Raw genomic sequence first — 22634 nt, forward strand, 5'->3', positions numbered from 1 at the left:
AGCATGCTCTCTGAGCCTGTCTCCTTCTCTGTAAAACACGGCTACTATTTCCTCCACAAGGTATCTGTAAGGATGCAAACAGGTAAAGCCTATCATAAAGCATCAAGTGTGAGGCACGTGTAAGCAAAAAATCAGTGGGGGTTGTTATACTCTTGCCCTCTTTCCTTTGTATCACCAGCCCTCTGAAACCAAACTCCTGGTAGTGACCAAGAACCGGAGGGCAGTTTGTTCTGTAACATACTCTGACTCTTGTCTTTGGCAAGGAGGGCTTTAAATACGGCAGATTTCTGACTTTGTGTTCAAAATGCCCTTTCCCTGACCCCCTGTAGGCTGGCAGGAGGCATGCCATAAATACTTTGGAGTGACCAACCAGGCGAGTGTGCTCTGTCTGAGCGGAAAGTTCTAACCTCTGGACATGCTTGGTGTCTGCCTGACTAGCTCCAACTGACAATCTGCTTCTCAGGCCCCAGCTCTGGGAGGCGGTTGTAGGTGGTGGGTGTAAGTGACCCACTGAGCTTAATTTGATGGCCCTTTGAAGGGGAGACAGGATGTTCCTTTAGCCCAGTGGGTTCTTCATCTATCCATGCATGCATCTGCCCTTCTATTCATCAATCCAACTATCCATTCATCCACCCATCCATTCCCCCATCTACCCATCTATTCACCCACCCATCTGTCAATCCATTTGCCCATCCACCCAGTCACCCACACATTTACCTTTATCCACCCACCTTTGCACTCACCCACCCACCCCTCCACTTGGCTACCATCCATCTCCATCCCAACCATCCATCCATCTCCTCTATCCCATCCATCCAACCATCCATCCAACCATCCATCCATATATCCGTGCCATTCTATCCATCCATCCCATTCCATCCATCCATCCAATGTTTACTGAGTCAGTACTGTGATTCCACTACTAAGAAAGACAGACACGGTCACCACTCTCAAGTGGCTTATAATTTGGCAAAGAGGAGACAGACCTTACACAACCAGTTGCCCAATTAATCATCTAGCTGACATCTGAGATAAGTGCTATGAAGGAAAAACACAGGATCTGCGAGGACACATAGCTGGGGGCACTGATGAGACTGGAGAAACAGAATCAGAGAAGCCTTTACTGAGGATGTAAAGGCTCATTACTGACTCATTCATTCATTTGTTCATTCATTCAGTGCATTTAGGAATTAACAGGGCCCTTTCACCTGTGGACGTTATCTCTGCCCTTCTAAGCCCGGCTCACAGCAGCAGAGGAAGACTGAGATGTGTGCCAGGCCTGGCCACGTATGTGGGCTTCAACCACCACCGGGTGTGGCCCCTGCTCCTGGATCTGGGGTGACGGTGTCTTGTCCAACCCCTCCCACTAATTCTAATCCAGCTGTGGGAAGACGTAGTGGTACCGGGAGAAGAACGGGAGAGAGGCAAACAGACTAAGGCTTGGAGAGACTGCCAGCAAGGAAGAAGAAACACTTTCACCCTGACATCCTGTTCAAATAATTGCTGCTACCAAGAAGGAAATACAGACGCTCTGAAGCATATGAGAAGATGCTCGTCTGCTCTCATAATTAGGCAAATGCAAATGAAAACTGCACCAAGATAGTGTTTGTCACCTGTCAGATTGGCGACGCTCCAAAAAGGCTTGATAACACGGTATGTTGGTGAGGGAGGAGAGCAAGAGGGCGCATCATGCTCCGCACTGGGGTTGCAACTGGGGTTGCTCTTTACGGAGGGCGATTTAGCAACATCTGTCAGAACTGCATACCCTCTGACCCAGTAATTCCACCACTAGGAATCTATCCTACCAAGAGCTTGCACACATGTGAGATGGAATACGTGCCAACGAGAGCTAATATTTATGGAACCTGACCACGCACCAGGCATGGTTGGTTCTAAATGCTTCACCTGAATTAACTCATTTAATCAACACGATGAGTCCAGGTAGGTGCTATAGATCTCCCTATTCCTGATCTCTCATAACAGCCATATTTGTCATAACACAAGATTATGAACCGCTAAATTCCCATCAATAGGAGAATGGTTAAACAAATTATGGTCTATCCATAAAATGGGATGTTACACAAATAAGGAACAATCTCTTCAGGCAGAGTTTCAAGTCAAAAAGCAACGATGCAGAATGCAGTTTGGGTAGAATGTGCCGCAACTTATGTCTTTTTGGAAAAGATATGTTTGTGTATATGTGTGTGTATATATATTTAAATTCTGCAAAGCATCTCTGGGAAGATATAAAGGAAACTGGCCCGGTTGCCTGTGTGGGTATTTAGGGGCCTAGCGAGCTGGGGATAAGGGTAGGAACCCTGTCACCACTTCCCTTTTTGTATCTTTAAAATATTTTTTTAATGAACTTTTTATTTTGGAATAATTTTAGACTTACAGAAAAGTTGCAAAGGTAATACAGACAGTTCTTGTATTACCCCTCACCCAGTTTCAGTCTCCCCTAGTACTATCCTCTTGCATCATCGTGGTACATTTGTCAAAGCTAAGAAATCCACATAGATGCATGACCATGGACTAAACTCCAGACTTTCTTCAGATTTCATGAGGCTAGTTTTTCTCTCCTGTTCTCTCTCTGTTCCAGGTCCCACACTGCATTTAGTCATCATGACTTCTTCATCTACCTTTTGAATTTCTGAGTCACGCAAATTTATTCTCAATTTAAAAATAAGTACAGTTAAAGATTAAAAACGAACCTCCTAAACATACCCAAACAGCAGAACCAAAAAAATTCTGCTGATGCCAAAAAAGGACCCCACCTCCTGTCCTCCTACCCCTGGAAGGTGGGCGTGGGAGCCATATGCTCTCCCATTCCTTCTAGTCTGCAGGCTACGCCTCCCCCAAAGTCTTCTCAGCCTCCAACTCATCGCTCTCTGGCCTGGTCCCCTGGGACGCTGCATGACACTCTCTCTTACACAGCACTTATCACTGCCTGCCTTGTTTCATAGTTATTTATGTATGCGTCTGTTTCCCCAAGGAGACCGTGTGTTCTAGAGAAGGGGACAGGGTCTATGTGCCCTCTGCCTCCCCTCCCCAGTATCTGATAGGATGCTTTGACTCATACACATTTGCTGAATTGACATCTTAGCCCCTGATGTCAGGAGGAGGAGGAGGGGGAGGGGGAGGGGGAGAAGGAAGAGAAGGAGCGTGGGGAGGAGGCCAAGGGATAAATTTAGGCAGTTAAAAATAACTGACCAGTACTTACTACTATGGGTTGGTGACCCACAACTAATAACGAAAACAAATGGTAATAATAATTATAATGATACTAAAACTGTAATAATCGTAAGTTTTAGGGCTGAATAATTAAAATTTAGCTCTTTCCAGAGATGATCTCATTTAATCATAATAATAACTCTATAAAGTAGGCATTATTATGATACCCATTTTATAAATGAAAACGACCAAGGCTCAGGGAGATGGACTGAGCCACTCGGGGTCCACATTGCTGCTGAGATTCAAACTCAGGATATTCTGACACTATACCCTACTGAAATTTTCATTTTCTACGTTTTACCACTGAAATCAAAGCTCAGAGAGGTGACGTAAACCTGCCCAAGGGCAGCCAGCTAGTAAAAGGCAGAACTGAGATTTGACTTTGGGTCTGAAGGACTCCAGGCTTGACTACACTGTTCCCAAAGACCCATCCCAGAGCCCCAAGGTTTGGTCATTTGGTTTTGGTCAAGTGTCCCATGCAGGCACTTGGGACTTCTGCATGGGGCAGGGCCCTGCGGTCCCCCAACCTCCATCTCCAACGGCCCCGCCCAGCCCTGCTCACCTGGCACATAAGGATCAGAGGCTCTCGGAACTCAGCCTGGCAGATAGCACAGATATCACCAGCTTCTGTGCACTGCTGCCCAGTGGCCCGGACTCCATAATTCTGTTTGATGGAAGGGAGAGAGACACAGACACAGCTGTGGTCCCTCGCTGGAGAGACACCCTCAGAAGCACAGCAAGGTCTGTTTCCGGCTCCTGGTTCCTGTGACCTCGGTCAGGACCATCAGAAGCCAACTCACCTGAGAGGTGCAGAGAAGCTTCAGGGCTTTCCTAACTCCACCCACGCGGCCACAAATGTCGAAAGACTGAAAGGAGAGCGAGGTGATGGCTGAAAAGTATCCAAGGATTGTTCGGGATCTCTTTCGCCTTTCCTGAACAACCACCATGGACCCTCCTCATCTTTGACTCCAGACATTTTCAGGGCACATCCTCCCATTTGAAACTCCTCATTCCCATCAGTTTTGCTTGGCTTTTGCCTTGCTGCCTTCCATCAGCAGTCTCCCCTGCTAGTGGGGCCAGGATAGCAAATATATGGCATGCGTACTGTCTTTTCCCCCTCCCAAGCCCCGGGCAGGCATTGCTAATTGATCCCAGCACTCTTCTTCTGAGTCAGGGCATAATCATTCTTCTCTGTCCAGCACTCCAGTCAGCCACTGCCAGCAGATCAGGATCAGTAGGCAAAATAAGCCCCAGCGGCCGACACTGCATGGGTTGCCTGGCTAGCCCAGCTTGGAGGAAGGAGAGGGAACACACGCATTCCTCCAGACTCTCTAAAGCCTTAAGCAGATAAGGGAAAAGAAAGAGGAGGATGTGTTTATTGTTAGGGGGAAAACCTGATTTGTACTAATGATGAAAAGAGAAGCACTGCATACTGATTTGCAGAGCTGAGGGTATGCGATTTAAGAGGAACAGGAAACAAATTCTGTAGCAGTGCTGTCGGTGGGTTGAGAGCTCCAGACTTTGACGCTTGTTCTGTGATCACTAGCTGAGCGATGCTGGGCAAGTTACTTCTCTCTGAGCCTCAGTACCCTCGCCCATAATATAGGAGTGATCACGGTATGTATTTTGAAGGGTTGCTGTGAAGAGGATGACACGAAATGATGGCATATGGTGAGGTTTATGGGCAAGAAATTAGGATGGCTGTAACCATAAAAAGGAGTGAAGTACTGAGATATGCTATAGTGTGGAGGAACCTCGGAAATGACGCTAAGTGAAAGAAGCCAGACACCAAAGGTTACATGGTGTATGATTCCATTTATATGAAATGTCCAGAAAAGGTAAATCCATAGAGTCTTCAGAAAGAAGACTAGTAGTGGCCAGGCGCTTGTGGAGGAATGAAGAGCGATTGCTTCATGGGTACAGGGTTTCTTTTTGGGGTGATGAACGTGTCTTGGAACTAGACAGAGGTGGTAGTGGCACAACACTGAGAATCTGCTAAATGCCACTGAATTGTTCACTATAAAATGGTTAGTGGTTAATGTTGTGTTGTGTGAATTTAATTTTTCAATTAAACAAAGAGATTAGGGTGTTATTCCAGGCTCCCCACTTGCCCTCGCTGCCAGGCCCAGCTAGTGAATGGGTCTTCCTCAGGCCAGCCCTCCAGCCTCCCCCAGGCCACCTCACCTTGCAGAGGCTGTAGAGAACGATCAGGACCCCTCCGAGGAAGTAGCTGTTGGAGGCATCGTCACCCATGATGTATTTATACCACAGCTGGATGGGAACGAGTGAGCGGAACAGCTGGCTCAACTCCTCGATGACCAGATAGAACTTTCCCTGCAACCACACAGAAAGCATCAATTATTATTAGCAGTAAAGACCCAAAGGACCCAGCTGGGGGGCCCCCCAGCCCAGGGAGTAATGACATTCCAGGTCACAGGCAGCCCATTAATCAGCTCTGTAAAGCACTCAGGCCTGCTCCTAATGGGCCTGCAATGTGGCCGGGGAGACACGGCCCCTGCCCGCTGCCCTCGCCCGCTGCCCACCAGCCCAGGAGACCAACACTCTGAGGATCGCGTTTCAGGGAGGGAGAAGCTGGACACCTTCGGCCGAAGGTTGGAGTGTGGGTCACTCCCTGGTGCCTGCTGTGGCTTTGAGGGCTCAAAGCCAATCACGGGGGCACAGTCCCTGGCCCTGCACTCAGATCACTCTCACCTCTAGGGGGCTGACCCAGGCATCGAGGGTGACTGCCCTCAGTGGCGTGGGCAGGGTGGGCCACAGGATGCAGGAAGGACAGGCAGAGAAGAGGAGAGGGGGGAAGACGTGTTCTCCTTCCCAGCTGCCCCACCTACTGTCTCCAAGGAGGCAGGATCATATCTGGTGAAAGAACATGGACTTGGGTTCTCAGACCTGGGGGACTCAGAACCTTATCTTGCTGCATGTCGTGAGCCTCACTGTGCTCATCTACAGAATGGGAATCACAACTGCTACCTTCTAGGGTGGCTCTGAAGATTAAAGGAAATAAACAGGAAAAGCATCTAGCGTTCTCTTTCTCTTCCTCTTTTGGCTTTTATTCAAGTCCCTCAAGCTTTCTGGGGCCTGTGCTATAAAATGGACAAGAAAATAACCCACCCTGTCGTGTCTAATAAAGTTAAACAGACACCTGCTTAGGACCCAGTAATTCCACTCCCAGGTGTGCACCTGAGAGAAATGAAAACATATGTCCATCTGTAGGCGAATGTTCACAGCAGCTTTATTCATAATATCTTCAAACTGGAAACAGCCCAAATGTCCACCAATGGAAGAATGGATAAACAAATTGTGGTATATTTATACAATAGGACATTACTCAGCAATAAAAAAGGAACAAATGTTTGCAATACACAGCAACATGAATGAATCTCAAACATTCTCTCCTATCAAAGGAGACAGATACAAAAGAGTACATAGTGTGTAATTCTGATTTATATGAAGTCCTAGAATAGGTAACACAAAACTGCACTGAAGACTTCCCTGGTGGCGCAGTGGTTAAGAATCTGCCTGCCCATGCAGGGGACACGGGTTCGATCCCTGGTCTGGGAAGATCCCACATGCCGCGGAGCAACTAAGCCATGAGCCACAACTACTAAGCCTGCGCTCTAGAGCCCATGAGCCACAACTACTGGGCCTGCATGCCACAACTACTGAAGCCTGCGCACCTAGAGCCCGTGCTCCACAACAAGAGAAGCTACAGCAATGAGAAACCTGTGCACCGCAACGAAGAGTAGCCCCCGCTCGCCGCAACTACAGAAAGCCCGCGTGCAGCAACGAAGACCCAACGAAGCCAAAAATAAAAAATAAAGTTAAAAAAAATAAACTGCACTGATGGAAATAAGATCAGTGGTTGCCTGGGGTGAGCTGGGGGAGGAATGACTGCAAGGGGGCGTCAAGGAATTTTGGGGAATGAAAGAAATTGTAGATTGTATATGTAAATTTTATATTTTATATAGTGATGGGGGTGGTGGTTACACGTGGGTATACATTTGCCAAAACTCACTGAAACGTGTGCTTCAAATCTATGCATTTTCTTGTACATATATACAATGTTACACACCTCAATAAAGTTGATTGAAACAAATAAACAAACATAGAAACAAATAATCCCGCTCCAAGCATACATAGCCTTAAAGATGTGAATAATCTTGGCTCCAGCAATTCTACTTCTAGGAATTTATCCTAATAATCAGGGATATGTGCTAATAGATGTGCCAGTAGGAATGGCCACTGCAGCATTCTTTGAAACAGTACAAACAAAAAACAGGTAACAAACTAAATGTGCAAAAAGAGGGTCTGGTTATGGTAGGGATCGATAATGCAAAGCCATACAGCCAATCAAATACCATCCTGAAAAGGAGTGACTTTGCAGTGAAGAAATCCACTACATACCGCCTTAACCAAGTGATCAAGGTTAACGTCCCCAGTAATAAGTCATATTGAAGCCTAAACCCCTGATAAGATGCCCTGAGAAAAATACAGTATCATCCTGTGTATTCTGGCCAAAAACTTACAAGCTCAATTGAATCATAAGAAAACAAGACAAAGCCAAACTGAGGAACATTCTACAAAATAACTGTCCAGCATTCTTCAAAAGTGTGAAGGTCATGAAAGACAAAGAAAAGACCAAGGAATTGTTAGATCAGAGAGGACTAAGGAGACATGACAAATAAATGCAACATGGGATCTTAGATTCGATCCTAGACCAGGAAAAAGACGTTTGTACAACAACTGGCAAAATGTGATAAGGTCTGTAGTTTAGTTAATAATAATGGTACCAATGTGAATTTCCTGGCTTTGCTAATTGTACTATGGTTATATTAGATGTTAATATTAGGGGAAGCTGGGTGACGGATATATGGGAATTCTCTGTATTATTTTTGCAACTTTTCTCTAAGTCTAAAATTATTTCAAAAGAAAAAGTTAGAAAAGAAATCATCCTGGCGAAGGATATCTATTGATTTAGGGAAATGCTCATAATATAGTTCCAAGTGGAAAAGATACAGAATGCAGAAACTACTCATTTTCATTGTGGTTTTCTGCCTTTTCCTTTTTTTTGTACTGAGCATAGTGCTTAAACTAGAGGGAGAAAAAAGTTATAAAAATGCATTGTGGGGCTTCCCTGGTGGTGCAGTGGTTGGGAGTCTGCCTGCCAATGCAGGGGACGCGGGTTCGAGCCCTGGCCTGGGAAGGTCCCACATGCTGTGGAGCAACTGGGCCCGTGCGTCACAACTACTAAGCCTGCGCTCAAGAGCCCGCAAGCCACAACTACTGAGCCCGCGTGCCACAGCTACTGAGGCCTGCGTGCCTGGAGCCCGTGCTCCGCAGCAGGAGAGGCCACCGCAATGAGGAGCCCACGCACCGCAGTGAAGAGTGGCCCCTGCTCGCCGCAACTGGAGAGAGCCCACACACAGCAACGGAGACCCAACACAGCCAAAAAAAAAAACCAAATAAATAAATTTATAAAAAATAAAAAATGTGTTGTGTATCCATCAAACGGATGATGTACAGAATGTGGACAGAGACTTTATATCTACCCCATTATATTCTGTCTTGATGGGCTGAGCACAGGTCGCTTGGAAGAGGACTCCTTGAGGCAGATGTACCCACATCTGCTAAGGACCAAGGAAAGGCATCCAGTCATCCGCTCACTCCAATGTCTGACCTTGCAGAATCGGAACCTCACCCCAGACCTGCTGAATCAGAATCTGCAATTTAACAAGGTTCCCAGGTGATATGTGTGCACGTTCAAGTTTGAGAAGCACTATTTCAATGGTAAGTGGAACAAGGGCAGTGAAGTAATATGGGCAGGATGAGGAAAGAAAGGTATTCCAGAAGCCCAGAGGTGATGGAAAGGATGGTCAATCTTTGGCCATCTTGCTGGGCAGCCTCCTGCTTTGTCCTCCTGGCCTCATGGTGGTTGAGGACATGACCACCTCATGAAAGGTCCTATGTCCTTGTGTCTCTGGGAACCCCTGCATGCTGGCATCTGGTTGAGTCTGGAGACAGACCCTGCTGTCCCCTCTCAGGCTAATCTTGCACAACCAGCCTGGCTTGGTGGTTAAGAGTGTAGCTCGGGAACCAGACAGCCTGGGGTCAGATCCTGTTGCCAACCACCTTGCTATTACTGATCCTTGGTCACTGTCTTTGGATCCCCCAGTTCTCAGGCTCCACTAGCTGCGGGCTGGTCCCCTGGTCCAGACTCCAAGCTTCCCACTCACCTAACACGTGGGTCTGGAACAGAGGTCAGCAATCTTTTTCTGCAAAGGACCAGATAGTGAATACTTTGGCTCTGAGGTCATACAGTCTCTGTCACCACTATTCCCCTCAGCTATCGACAACAGGTAAACAAATAGGCATGGCTGTGTTCCAGTAAAACTTTACTTACAAACACAGATGTTGCAAGGCATATTTGATCTGCAGCTTGTGGTTTAACAACCCCTGGTCTATAACATCAGAACCTAGATAAGTCAAGTCATGATGGGGACTCCAACACATCCCCAGAATTTCAGAGAAGGCTCAGGGACCAGCTTCTTGGCCCTTCTTTCAGGTGCTCTGCTATGTAGACCAAGCTCTTCCTCTGTAGATGGACCAGTAGTCCCCTACTCTTTGCCGAGTTAACACCTGTTCATCTTCTGGGTCTCAGCTAACTGTCACCTCCTATAAGAAGCCTTCCCCAACTCCTTAATTAAATTAAGTGCTCCTGTTACACCCTTTAAATCACTTTAGAGCACTTCTCACAATATTAAAAAAAATTACTTCAGTATCTCTCTCTCCCACTGGACCGTAAGCCCCATAAGCATGAAGATAATTTGGCTCCTGGTCATATTCCTAGCACGCAGCACATAGCAGGTGCTTATTTAAGAGCTAGAGACCTCTGAAGTGTAAGATTTTCCACCCTTATTACTCAGGTCAACATCTAGAGTTTGCTGATGGAGAAGGAGAGTTGGAACATGGAAGAGAGTACTTCTCTTCATAGGCAAGCCCTGATGTCACAGAAAATAAAATAAAGGGAGAGAGTGCTAAAGGTAGCAGTTAGCTGCTGGGGGGGCCGGCCACTTGGAGAGGAGATAAAACCACCGGGGAAAACTGGGCACATCCCAGTGAAACCATCTCTCTCTAATTAAGCAGTTTTATAATTCCAGGTTGCTTAAGCATGTTATTTCTGACGACCACCAGATGGACCGTGTGGTTTCTCCGGGGTGTCAGACAACAAGGAAAGCGATCAGATTATGACCCGTCTGCCCTCCCTGCCACCCGTAAAGGGGGAACAGTAGCAATTGCTGCAGAACTTAGGCACAGAGAACTCGCTGCTGGGATTCTGATAAAGGGGGCAGGAGCAGTCAAGGAGGGGAAGGCAGGTTCTGTTCTGACTTTTACTGTGAGGATGGGGGAGGGACCAAAAGTGAAGTGGGAAGCAAGGAAACGACAGAGGGCTGACTGGAAGGGAGTGGGAAATGATGGCGAGCAGGATGCTGAGAAGCCGAAGAAAGGAACAGGTTAGGAGACTTTTGGAGAACGCACCTACCTGGGAAAGGTGATGTGAAGGATCGTGGGGATGAAGAGGAAGGGGAGGGAGACATAATCAGAGTTGTTAGCAGTGCAAATGTACAAAGATATAAAGAATGGGGCTTCCCTGGTGGCGCAGTGGTTGAGAATCTGCCTGCTAATGCAGGGGACACGGGTTCGAGCCCTGGTCTGGGAAGATCCCACATGCCACGGAGCGGCTGGGCCCGTGAGCCACAACTACTGAGCCTGCGCGTCTGGAGCCTGTGCCCCGCAACGGGAGGGGCCGCGATAGTGAAAGGCCCGCGCACCGCGATGAAGAGCGGTCCCCGCACCGCGATGAAGAGTGGCCCCCACTTGCCTCAACTAGAGAAAGCCCTCGCATGAACCGAAGACCCAACACAGCCAAAAATAAAATAAAATAAATAAATAAAGTAGCTATAAAAAAGAAAAGTGCTTTAAAAAAAAAAAAAATAAAGAATGGATTAACAGGGAAAAAAGGTTTTTTCTGCATCAAAATTAATAATGAATACTTATACGGCTTTACCTGTTTATAAATCTCTTTCATACACATTTTCTCACCTACAGAAGTAGGACAGCACAGCAGTTAAGGGCATGGGAATTGGGCCTCCAAAGTCAAATCCGCTACCTACTAAATTAGGTTGATTTTGGACAATAATTTAACTTCTCTGAGTCTCAGTTTCCTCATCTGTAAATGGGGTTGAAAACACAGACACACACACACACAGACACACACACACACACACACACAGTGGTGTGCTGGCAAATCAGTTCTCCGGAAAACAACCAAAAAACAAAAAGGCCCTGATATGTGTGCTTCCAATTTCTGTGGTGTAAGTACTCCCACAGGGCCAATTTCAAGCTTCCTAGGGTTTAACGACTGCTTGCAAATTTCCTGAAAATGTAACCATTGGCTTTCACAAGCCCACTGCAAACTTGCTCCAACAGGCCAAGGTGATTGTGAGGATTGAATGAGCAAATGCACCTAAAACATAGGTACCCAGGAAGGGCCCAGTGCATGATAAGAGCTAGTAAAGAACCTCATGATGATCTGGGGATGTGGGCATTATTACTGTCACTCACGTTCTTTTAGAGATAGGACACCTCAGGTTCAAAAGAACTAAGGAATGAACGAGAATGAGGCAGAGGTGCTACCTGGGACTCCCAGGCCCAGGCTGCATGAGACCTGGCAGCTGTCACTGCCTCCCCCTTGCTTGCCCTTCCTCCCCTTCCTTCCTCCTTTCTCGGGTTGTGAGAAACCCAAGGGACAAGGGGAGACCACGTGCAGAGGCCAGGTGCAGAGGGAGAGGTTCTGAGCGACACTACACAGGGGAGAAGCAAGGAACCCAGCCAACAGGGAAAACCGAGGGCCCAGATATAGGACCTGAGCAAGTCATCCCACCCATGTCAGCTGAGGCATTAGACCTGTGAGTAAAACAGCCACTGTGGATGGTCCAGTCTCAGCGGACATCACATGGAGACCAGCTGTCCCCAGTGTACCCTGGCTGAACTCCTGACCCACAGAATCATGGGAAATAATAAAATGGTGGTTGTTTTAAGCCAAAAGAAAGAAAAAAAGAGAAAAATGAACTGAAGTACTCATCTAAGGAGGTGATGGTGATGTTTGCCAGTGCTTCTTAAGGCTGGCTTGTTGGGTTAGCACTCCAAGACCCTGTGCCAAAAAGCCAGCCACACTGCCACGAGGAGAGCGATACCTGTGCTTCTTTCTAGAATGTTCTTTGAAGAACACAAATCTGATCATTGCGGACCCCTGTTTATAACCGTAGGCCAGGGGGCCTTTGGGAGGTAATCAGGTTATGAGGGTGGAGTCCTCATGAATGGGATTAGTGCCCTTATAAGAAGAGACATGAGAGCATCATCCCTCCTTCCATGTCTGTCTGTCTGTCTCTCTCTCTCTCCCAAACCCCTGCAATTATTCTTGACTCTCCTTTCTCTCAGAACCAACATCCAATTCATCTACAAATTCTGCTGGAAACAGCTCCCTAACAACTTCTGTTGTTGTCCCCCTATGATTTATTCCTCACACGGTATCCAAAATGAGCTTCTCAAAATACAAGGCAGAACAAATCATCCCAGGGCTCAAAACTGCCAATGTCTTCTATCTCCCTCAGAGTGACATCTGAAACTCTCACCCTATCTTCCAGATCCTGTAAGATCTGCCCCCTGCCCACATGTCTGATGTGCCTGATTCTCAAAAACAAAAAACAAAAAACAAAAAACAAGCACAGTTCTACCTCAGGGTCTTTGCACTTGCTCTTCCCACTTCCTGGAGCACTCTTCCTCCTGATGTCTGCCAGCTGGCTCCCTCACTTCCCTTGGGTCTTGGCACACATGTCATCTCATCAGGAAGGATCACTGAACAATGTACATAAAATAGCACCCCTGCACTTCCTACTTCCCCCCATCCTCCCCATCCTCTGTATTCAGCTTTCATTTTTCTTTTTTGCACTCACCCCCAACATGGACTATATTTCTTTGTTATGCTCCTGAAATACAGGGGCTCTGTGTCTTTTTGGCATTACCATTTCTGTTTGCAGAATCTAGAGGAGCACTTGGCATCAAACAGGGTGCTCAGTCGAATGAATAAGTGGGCCTCAGTGTCTTCATCTATAGACTGCAGGTAATAATAGTACGTCCCTCAAAGAGTTTTGATGTTAATAACAGCAAATACATACACTGAAGGCTTATTACTTGCCAAGTGCTGTTCTAAGCACTTTGTATTAATTTAACCCTCACAACAACCTATGAGATAGGAGCTATCATCATCCCCATTTTACAGAAGAGTAAACTGAGGCACAGGGAGGTTAAGTCACTTGCTCAAAGCCACACAGCTGGTAGGTGGCAGAGATAGAATTTGAATCCAGGCAGGCTGGTTCCAGAGGCCACGTTATAAATCCTCTCTCATCAGAGAAATAACGTGTAAAGATCTTAAAACAAGGTGTGACAATGTTCATTGCAGCACTATTTACAACAGCCAGGACATGGAAGCAACCTAAGTGTCTGTCGACAGATGAATGGATAAAGGAGATGTGGCACATATATACAATGGAATATTACTCAGCCATAAAAAGAAACGAAACTGAGTTATTTGTAGTGAGGTGGATGGATCTAGAGTCTGCCATACAGAGTGAAGTAAGTCAGAAAGAGAAAAACAAATACCGTATGCTAACACATATATATGGAATCTAAAAAAGCAAAACAAAACAAAAAAATGGTTCTGAAAAACCTAGGGGCAGGACAGGAATAAAGATGCAGATGTAGAGAATGGACTTGAGGACATGGGGAGGGGGAAGGGTAAGCTGGGACGAAGTGAGACAGTGGCATGGACATATATACACTACCAAATATAAAACAGATAGCTAGTGGGAAGCAGCCGCATAGCACAGGGAGACCAGCTCAGTGCTTTGTGACCACCTACAGGGGTGGGATAGGGAAGGTGGGAGGGAGATGCAATAGGGAGGGGATATGGGGATATACGTATACATATAGGTGATTCACTTTGTTATACAGCAGAAACTAACACAACAATGTAAAGCAATTATACTCCAATAAAGATATTTTAAAAATAAATAAATGAAAAATAAAAAAAGGAGAAAAAAAAGAAAAAAACCAAGGTGTGACATACCATAATATTAAATGTTGGCTATTATTATTATCACTACTGCTTGCTGCCTGTTAAAGGAAGCTCATTTTGGACTAAGGGCTAAGGAGAGATAAGTCATAGCCATCCTGGGTGCTGACTGTCCCATAAGCCAAGTCTCTTGGGTGGGTCTGATGTGTGGATGGCTGGTGATGTTTGCCAGTGCTTCTTAAGGCTGGCTTGTTGGGTTAGCACTCCAAGACCCTGTGCCAAAAAGCCAGCCACACTGCCACGAGGAGAGCGATGCCTGTGCTTCTTTCTAGAATGTTCTTTGAAGAACACAAATCTGATCATTGCGGACCCCTGCTTATAACCCTCCCTGGCTCCCCACTACCCCCAGGACAAAGGCTAAACTACTTACCAAGCCCTCTGGACCTGGCCGTCTACAGTGGAGCCATAGGGCACTGTGGAGGCTCCATGCATGTGCCACATTCCGGGGAAAACTTGTAACCTTGATCGTGACTACTACATAGGGATACTGTAAGCATCCAACTAAATCAGCATTTCTCAAAGTGTGGTCCAGGACCCTGAGGGTCCCCAAAACCCTTCCAGAAGGTCTGTGAAGTCAAAACTATTTTCATCATAATTCTCAGACATTAACTGACATTTTTATTCTCTAACAAGTATACAGTTGAGTTTTTCCTGAGGCTATATGACATGATTTGCAACAAATGAGAATGCAAGTATCTTCTATCAAGCCAGATATTAATTTATAAAAATGTAAAAACAAGTCCCTTTTCTCATTAATTAAAAAAATAGTTATGTCCCTTTAAAATATGTTATTTATTTTAACACATAAGGGGTTGATTATTATTTTAAGTTAATTAGTAAGTACTGTAAAAAGTTCTTGGTTTTAATTTCAATTGTGGTGAATTGATTTGAATTTCTATTATGGTTACATGGGTCATAGCAGTAACCCATGTAAGCAAGCTCTTTAGGGTCTTCAATACTTTCTAAAAGTGTAAAGAGGCCCTAAGTCTAAAATGTTTGAGAATCCCTGAGTAGCATGTGGAATAGAGTAAGTATTCAATAACTTTGACTATTATTATTTTTAAGAAAGCATTTTTTTATTTTTAAAAATTTATTTTTATTTTTTAAAATTTTTATTTTGTGTTGAAGCATAGTTGATTAACAATGTTGTGTTAGTTTCAGGTGTATAGTTTCAGGTGTATAGTAAAGTGATTCAGTTATACATATATATGTTATCTATTTTTTTTCAAATTCTTTTCCCATTTAGGTTATTACAGAATATTGAGCAGTGTTCCTGTGCTACTCAGTAGGTCCTTGTTGGTTATCTATTTTATGTTATTATTATTATCTATTTCTTTGATAGGCTGTGAGCTTCATGAATGCAGAGAACCATATCCTGTTCACCATCTTTCCCCTATGCTTAGTCAGGGTGTGTCCCTAGTTGCTGTCACCTTACATTCTTTCTCTCCTTCTTCCTTAGCACTAGAGTCCTCAATATTTTAGCTGGATGATATCTTAAACGAAGACTACATCTCCCAGCTTCTCTTGCAACCAGGTGCCATTTTAGTGGCACTTCAGTGGCACTAAGCTATAGTAGAAGTGTCATGTGACAACTTCAGAGAAACTTTCACCTTATTCTTCCCCCCCGTCCTCCTTCCTGCTATCTGGAACTTAGATGTGATGGCTAGTGCTCTAGCTGCCATATTGGACCATGAGGAGGAGTCCCACACCCTAGGATTGGTGAAGTAGTAACCTGGAAGGTGTCACACTACCAGGTTTGGACTGCTTACCTTTGGACTTTACATGGGAAGAAATAAACCCTTCTTAAGTTTAAGCTATTATTATTATTTTTGCTGTTATTGGCTTATCCCAATTCTAACTAATACAAAGGATTTGGCACTGAGTAGGTGATCAAAAAATGTTTTTTGAGTGAATGCATGAACAAATGAACAGGAGGGCTAAATGACCTTGTAGTTCAAATAGCTAGGTTTTCCACAGGTGTGGCTCATAGAGAACCCTGATGCCAAAGGTGCTAGGAAGCAAGGGTCAGTGTATAAGGAAGGGTTTATAAAAAAGATGAGGCTAGGAGAGAGGGAAAGGGGCTGTCCAGTGACTGCTGGGTTCAGCACAGAGCACCATGAGAAAGGCATGCAGTGTAGAAGAAAGGACGATGATTTGGCTCTTACTATGTGCTAGGCACCTACTCTCTGCACAACACTGTGAGGTAGGTGCTATTAATGCTCCCATTTTACAGATAAGGAAAGTGAGAAGGAGAGGATAGCCCCAGGGGACACAGCTAATAGAAAGTTCTGGACACCTCTACCTGGTAGGAAAGATGGCCACTAGTAGCCCCAAGCCAACACTCTCACAGCTTAACTCCAACAGAGAGAGAGGGGCCTAGTTTCTCCCAGGGGGCCCATTTGCCAACCCGGACAGCGAGCCTTGTATGGATTGGTCAGATGGGGCAGGGGGTGGGCGGGGCGCCGTGACTGACAGCCGCATCAGGACCACAGGGAGAGGGAGAGGCGGTTCCCCACAGTGAGGGGTGTCGGGAAAAGGAGGCCGGAGAGCTTCTCTGAGTTAAGGCTAGCACTGGGCCAAAGGGACTCCTCATTGCAGAGCCCTCCTCTAAAGTGGGGAAAATAAGCAGGAACTGCGTCCAGCCTCCCGGGTGCTTTCCCTCATTTGCTTTTCTTGCCCTGGACGGCTGGTTAGCTCCCAGCCGCCACAGGGGACAGGGCCATGCTTCCGAAATGGGCGGGCTGGGCCCGCGCAAAGAGCTGAAAACAAATACTTGTTTTCTTGGGAAGGCGGCCTGCAGGTCTGTTATGATTGCAGGCTGCACGGGGGACCGCGGCTGAAAGAGCCCTTCAGAACAGAACAGCCGCAACATCGACCCGCTGAGGAGCAGGCGGGCCCATCTAGGACTTCTCAGACTTGAGAAGGCTTGGCGGGTGGGGAAGAGCTTAGTAACTGACTTCATAACAACCTGGCCAGGAGTGCTGGGGGCAAGAGGTGTTGAGGGCACTGGGATTAGAAGAAAGGCTAGAGAGAAATGCAGGGGGTGGGGGAGGAGAGGGATACAGGAGAGGAACTAGGAGATGTGGGCAAACGAAGAGAGGGGAGAAATGACAGAGCTAGAGGACAGAAGAAAAAGGGCACCCAGGAGTGAGAGACCAGGCAAAGAGGGGGCCAAGGAGGAGAAAGTAATCTCATTATTAAGCACCTACCATGGGCCAGGAATTGTGCATCAAATGCTCCCCTGGTGGGGTAGTTATGACCCAGGCCCATTTCTCAGATGAGAAAGCTCAACATAGGCACGGGAGGCAGGAATAAATCGTGGGAGACTGAGCTAATGAGATAAGTACAAGGGGAAAGAGACAAGAAACTAGCAGCAAAAGAGAAGAACTAGGGCCAGTTAACGGGTGAGAAAACAGAGGCTCTAAGAGGTTGTCCAAGTGCTAGACAGGGGTAGAGCCAGGTTTAAATCCAGTCTGACTTCCTATCTTGTGCCATTTCGTGCTTTGAGTGCTATGAGGAGCGAAGAAAGGGAGACTCTAGCAGGAGTTAAAGTGAGATGTGGGGAGAGAGAAAGAAAAGATACAAGGTGTGTGGGAGGGTGGAGAACTGAAGAGGGAGGATAAGATTCAGGATAACGGGCACCTTGGCAGGGGTACTGACCAGAGGGGAAACGAAGGAGCCTTTCGGGTGCTGGAAATGTTTTATATCTGTGCTGCCCAATACAGTACAGATAGTACTGTAATAGTCACGTGTCTATTGAGCGCTTTAAATGTGGTTAAATCTGCACTGAGATGTACTGAAAGTATGAAATACACAGGAAATTTCAAAGTCTTAGAAAAACAACAAAAAGGTAAAGTAGCTCATTAAAATTTTTTATATTGATTACATGTTTAAATAATAGTTTGGACATTCTGGGATAAATAAAATATATTATTAGAATTAATGTTACTTGTTCCTTTTTGCTTGCTTAATGTGACTACTTGAAAATTGTAAATTGCTTATGTGGCTCGTATTATATTTCTGTTGGAGAGCGCTGGTGATATCTTGACACATATGGATATACATGTACATATTTTACATATGGATACATACATATGTAAAAACTCATCGAGCTTGTATATTTATAATTAGATCACTTTACAATATGCAATTTATGCCTCAATAAGTAAAAAAGTAAAGAGAAGAGTGAGCCAGGTTGGGTGCAGGTTGAGAGCGCGGCAGGTGGGGGGCGGGGCCAGAGGCAGGCGGCCGCACGTTACCCGGCAACGGGCGCTGCAGGTGACGTCACCGGCGGCGGCCGTCACTCCCCCTCCGGGTGGCGCGGGCAGGCCGAGCCTCCTGCCTCCTCCTCCCCCAGGCCCGGATGAGATCACCGCAACGGGCGGCCGGCTGTCCCCGCGCTACCAACAAATCGACTCCTCGGCGAGCGCCAGCATCTCATGATCTCATGGTCCCGCGGGACGGCGCCGGCCGATGAGGTCACAGCCCCGCGACCCGGGCCGCCAGGGTCTGCGCACCGGCTCCGGGCCGGGACCTCTGGGCGCCTAGCATCAGTACCAAGCAAGCCCCCAGCCCCCGGCTCTTCAGCCTTCAGGGACAAAGGAGGTGGCTGTTTGCGAAGGGCAAAGCTGCCCTCTCCACTCTTTTGCTGCATCTTTCCCCGCCCACTTTATTTGAACATTTCACCCCTCAGGCCACGTGTCTATCAGGGAGTGACCGCACCAGCTCTCCAGGACTTGAGGTCAGGCGCAGTGCGAGGCGACTTGCACGCATGATTTCACAGCCGCCCAGTGAAAGAAGTTCTATTCTTAGCTGTCTGACAATCTAAGGAACTGAGGCTCAGAGGGGTAAAGGCCCTGCCCCAGGTTACCCAGCTAGGAAAGGGTGGCTCTCCCTTTCTTCTCCCTAGCTGCACCCCAAACCTCCGCTCCTTTACCCCAGTTCCTCCTTGCTCTGGTGGGAACAGTGATCACGGCCACGCTTGCAGGGTGCCCACGATGTGCTGGGCACTTTATATTAAAAGTCACTGTTCCACATGCCAAACCCACAGGAGAGGTCCATTATGGACTAGTTTGTGAGGAGAACCAGAAGGCTCAGTCAGAGGGGTGAAGTGGCTTGTGGCAGAGCTAGGGTTTGATTCCACAGCACAGTCTTTGTATTACTCTACACCCCCTTCCCCAGCAAAAGATGAAGCTTTCCTGTTGACAGTGGACAATATACCCTCTCACCTCTCTCCCTCCCCGCCGGGGTCAGCCATCAGAGGAAGTCAAAGAGGGGCCCGTGAGACCCTCTTAGAGGGCGTCCCAACTCCCTCGCCAGCAGCAGGTTTTCCATCACCTACTGCTCACTAACACAGCTCCGCATTCAATCTCCAGCAATATTCACTGCCCAGGCCAACAGGGAGGGAGGGGGATGACGTTTACTGAGTGGCTGAGCCAGGCACTGAGTCACGGCCATTACCAAGAGCAGAGCTGTGAGAGGGTCATTTCCAGCTTCATTCTGCAGATGAGAAAACTGAATTTATTTGTTTTTTGAATGAAGATTTATTTTACCATTATTTGTTGGCTGTGCCGCACTGCTTGCAGGATCTTAGTTCCCCAGCCAGGGATCGAACCTGTGGCCCCTGCAGTGGAAGCGCAAAGTCCTAACCACTGGACTGCCATGGAATTCCCCTGAATTTATAACTAAAGTCAGATGGCAAGGAAGTACGAGTTTCAGCTCCGATATCATTTCCACAGAGACAGGCCTTCCCATCTTCCTAAATGAGTCCTCCATGAATTCTGTGTTTATTTTATTCTTAGTGCTTATTACAATTTGTAGCTTTATGTTTGTGTGTTTGTTTAATGGTGACCTCCCCAACTCAATGAAAGCAGGGACCCTGTCTGTTTCATCCACCACTGCATCCCCACACCTATGTAGTGCCTGTCATACAACAGACACTCAAGAAATGTTTTTAGAGTGGGTGCAAAGAATTGTTAGCTCAGACTGGTGGGCAGTGCTGATATTCAAACCAAGGCTCATTTGAGCATAAAGCTTGGGCTTATTTTGTACTTTCTAGGAAGTTCAAGCCTCTTTGTACATGTGCTTTATTCACAGCAAAGTCCCTTTGGTGCTCACTCACAGCCTATTAATTCTAAGTTTACTCACGGTACTGACAAGCTTGATGTTCTGGTTTCCCAACCAGCAGTGTCCTTGCTTGGTAACAGAGAGGAGAGGGCAGGAGGAGGAAGTTGGTAGGAAATTAGGTGTGGAAGGGAGGAAGTTATACATGCTTATGCCTGCTCGGATCTTTACTAATAGCTCAGCAAGGAAGGAGACATAAAAACTACAGAAAAGCAGACACAAGGAAAATGAGGGAGTGGTAACCACAAAACTCTGTGGTTTCTTATGCACAAAGGGAGGAAAGGAGATGGATGGAACCCAGGGGGTAGGCACAGGGAGTTTCTAAGCCACAATTAATTTTCTGCTTTTTAAGCTGGATACATGAGTACTTATTGTTTACAGACATACAGAACACATTGTTTCTTGTTATAAGAAAGAAATACTATGCACCGTGTTCTTTCATAGAATGGAAGATATATTTGAAGTGTGATGCATGTAGTATATTGTTTAAGAGATCTGTAATACTGCTCTTCTAAGCCTTAGAATCTAAGGTACTTTAAGCTGCATGAATCTCTGTGTTCTAAAGGTGAGTAAGATGAAGGCCATTCACAGAGTAGGAAGGAAGCTTGTTTCCCATACAGAAAATGTATATGTTTCTTACAAGCTAGATGAACGAAGTTTTGTACAGATTGTTCTTTCAGTGTATGGAACTTGTACCCAGGATTTGGAGTAGCCAGTGAAATGTTTGAAAAACCTGCAAACCTACTTTTTCCAAAGTTTAACTGAAAGCTGTGTGAAACTGTGTTCAAAGCCCAAGTAAGAGTGAAGGCCTTTCAGACTGCATGGAAAGGCTTGTTTCCCATTTAGTAAATGTATGTGTCTCTCATAAGCTAGACGAAAGAAGTTGTGTGTGTGTGTATGTGTGTATACACCTTACACATGTTATCTTAAAAAAAACCACAAGCAGAACATTTGCTTGCTTTTTAAACTGACTATAACAACCCCATAAGGCAGGGGGCAAATTAGTACCCCCAATTTCCTAGAAGGTACAAAATAAACGCCAGCTTTATGCTCAAATGAACCTGGGTTTGCCCACTAGCCTGAACCACCAAATCTTGGGAGAAACTGAGGCTCGGTGTCAGAGAAGGTCGTCATTTTGCCTAAGGTCACAGAGCTAATAAGTGGCAGAGGTGGGATTTGAATCCAGGTCTGTCTGATGTCAGCATGGATGCTCTTACCCACCACTACATCCTACCTTCTGATACCTAGAGACTTGTTATTAAAGACCAGAGCCGGTGAAAACACCTGCTACCTTCTCCCTCCGACCTCCAATTTCCTACATTGGTCCTCTCTCTGCTCTTCTGGCTTCCATGCCAATGGCTGGGATTGGCCTTTGTGCTGTGGCCCCAGGGGCCAGCTGACAGAGAGCCCTTGGGGCTGGGCTGAGGCCGCATAGGAGTCTCTAGGCTGTGAGGAGAAATCTGCCCCTCAACAGCAGCAGTCAGGCGCCCAACTTCATTGGCTGTGGTTCGCCTGATTTAAAAGCCTCCGCCCCATGAACAGGAAGGGCCCAGGCCATGTGTCCCAGCAACATGCATATCAGGAGCTTCCTTACAAACAGGGCCCTGCTCCTTGGGACCCAGGAGAGGCCTAATTATAAGGTGTTGATGATTAAGCCCGAAGTGGCCTGGGACCCTGTTAGCTGCAGAAAGGCGGCCTCTTCCCTCTGTCCCAGTCCCAGGTGGATGGATGTGCTTATCTGTCCCCATGTCAGCTACAATCTTAGGCACAAATGCTCTGGGCCACAACTTCCCAAGCCTGTCTACCTCCTAAAGCACGGGGGGTTGGGTGCATGAGGAGAGGGAGGCCACGATGGGCAGAAGGTGCCTCCTTCCTGGTGGTCTAGAGATCATGACAGGAACTAGACAGACATGGGCCCCAACTGCAGGTCTGTCCCTTTTCTGGGAGGTTGATTTTGCCCAAGTTACAGCACCTCTCTGGGCCTCAGTTTTCTGCACAGTGCAGGAGGTGGTACAGGCTGAGTAATGGCTCCCCCGACATGCCCACATCCTAATCCCTAGAACCTGTGAAT

At 46.6% G+C, this 22634-nt stretch overlaps 1 protein-coding gene across 3 annotated transcripts in view; it reads right to left on the minus strand.

The window, feature by feature from the left end:
- The window catches only part of RNFT2 (ring finger protein, transmembrane 2), a 62786-nt gene that overhangs the window by 5570 nt on the left and 34582 nt on the right, over nt 1–22634 (minus strand). For 2 of the 3 annotated variants that reach the window (XM_036823935.1, XM_036823934.1), the window contains 3 exons: nt 5416–5565; nt 4032–4097; nt 3794–3895 (listed from right to left, as the gene is read on the minus strand). In XM_036823935.1, the coding sequence (XP_036679830.1) occupies nt 3794–3895; nt 4032–4097; nt 5416–5565 (318 nt within the window). The remainder of the gene's footprint in view (nt 1–3793; nt 3896–4031; nt 4098–5415; nt 5566–22634) is intronic. The other variant, XM_036823936.1, reaches the window with a different exon arrangement.

This window comes from Balaenoptera musculus, chromosome 14 (genome assembly GCF_009873245.2).
Source record: "Balaenoptera musculus isolate JJ_BM4_2016_0621 chromosome 14, mBalMus1.pri.v3, whole genome shotgun sequence".
NCBI classification, from domain to species: Eukaryota; Metazoa; Chordata; class Mammalia; order Artiodactyla; family Balaenopteridae; genus Balaenoptera; species Balaenoptera musculus.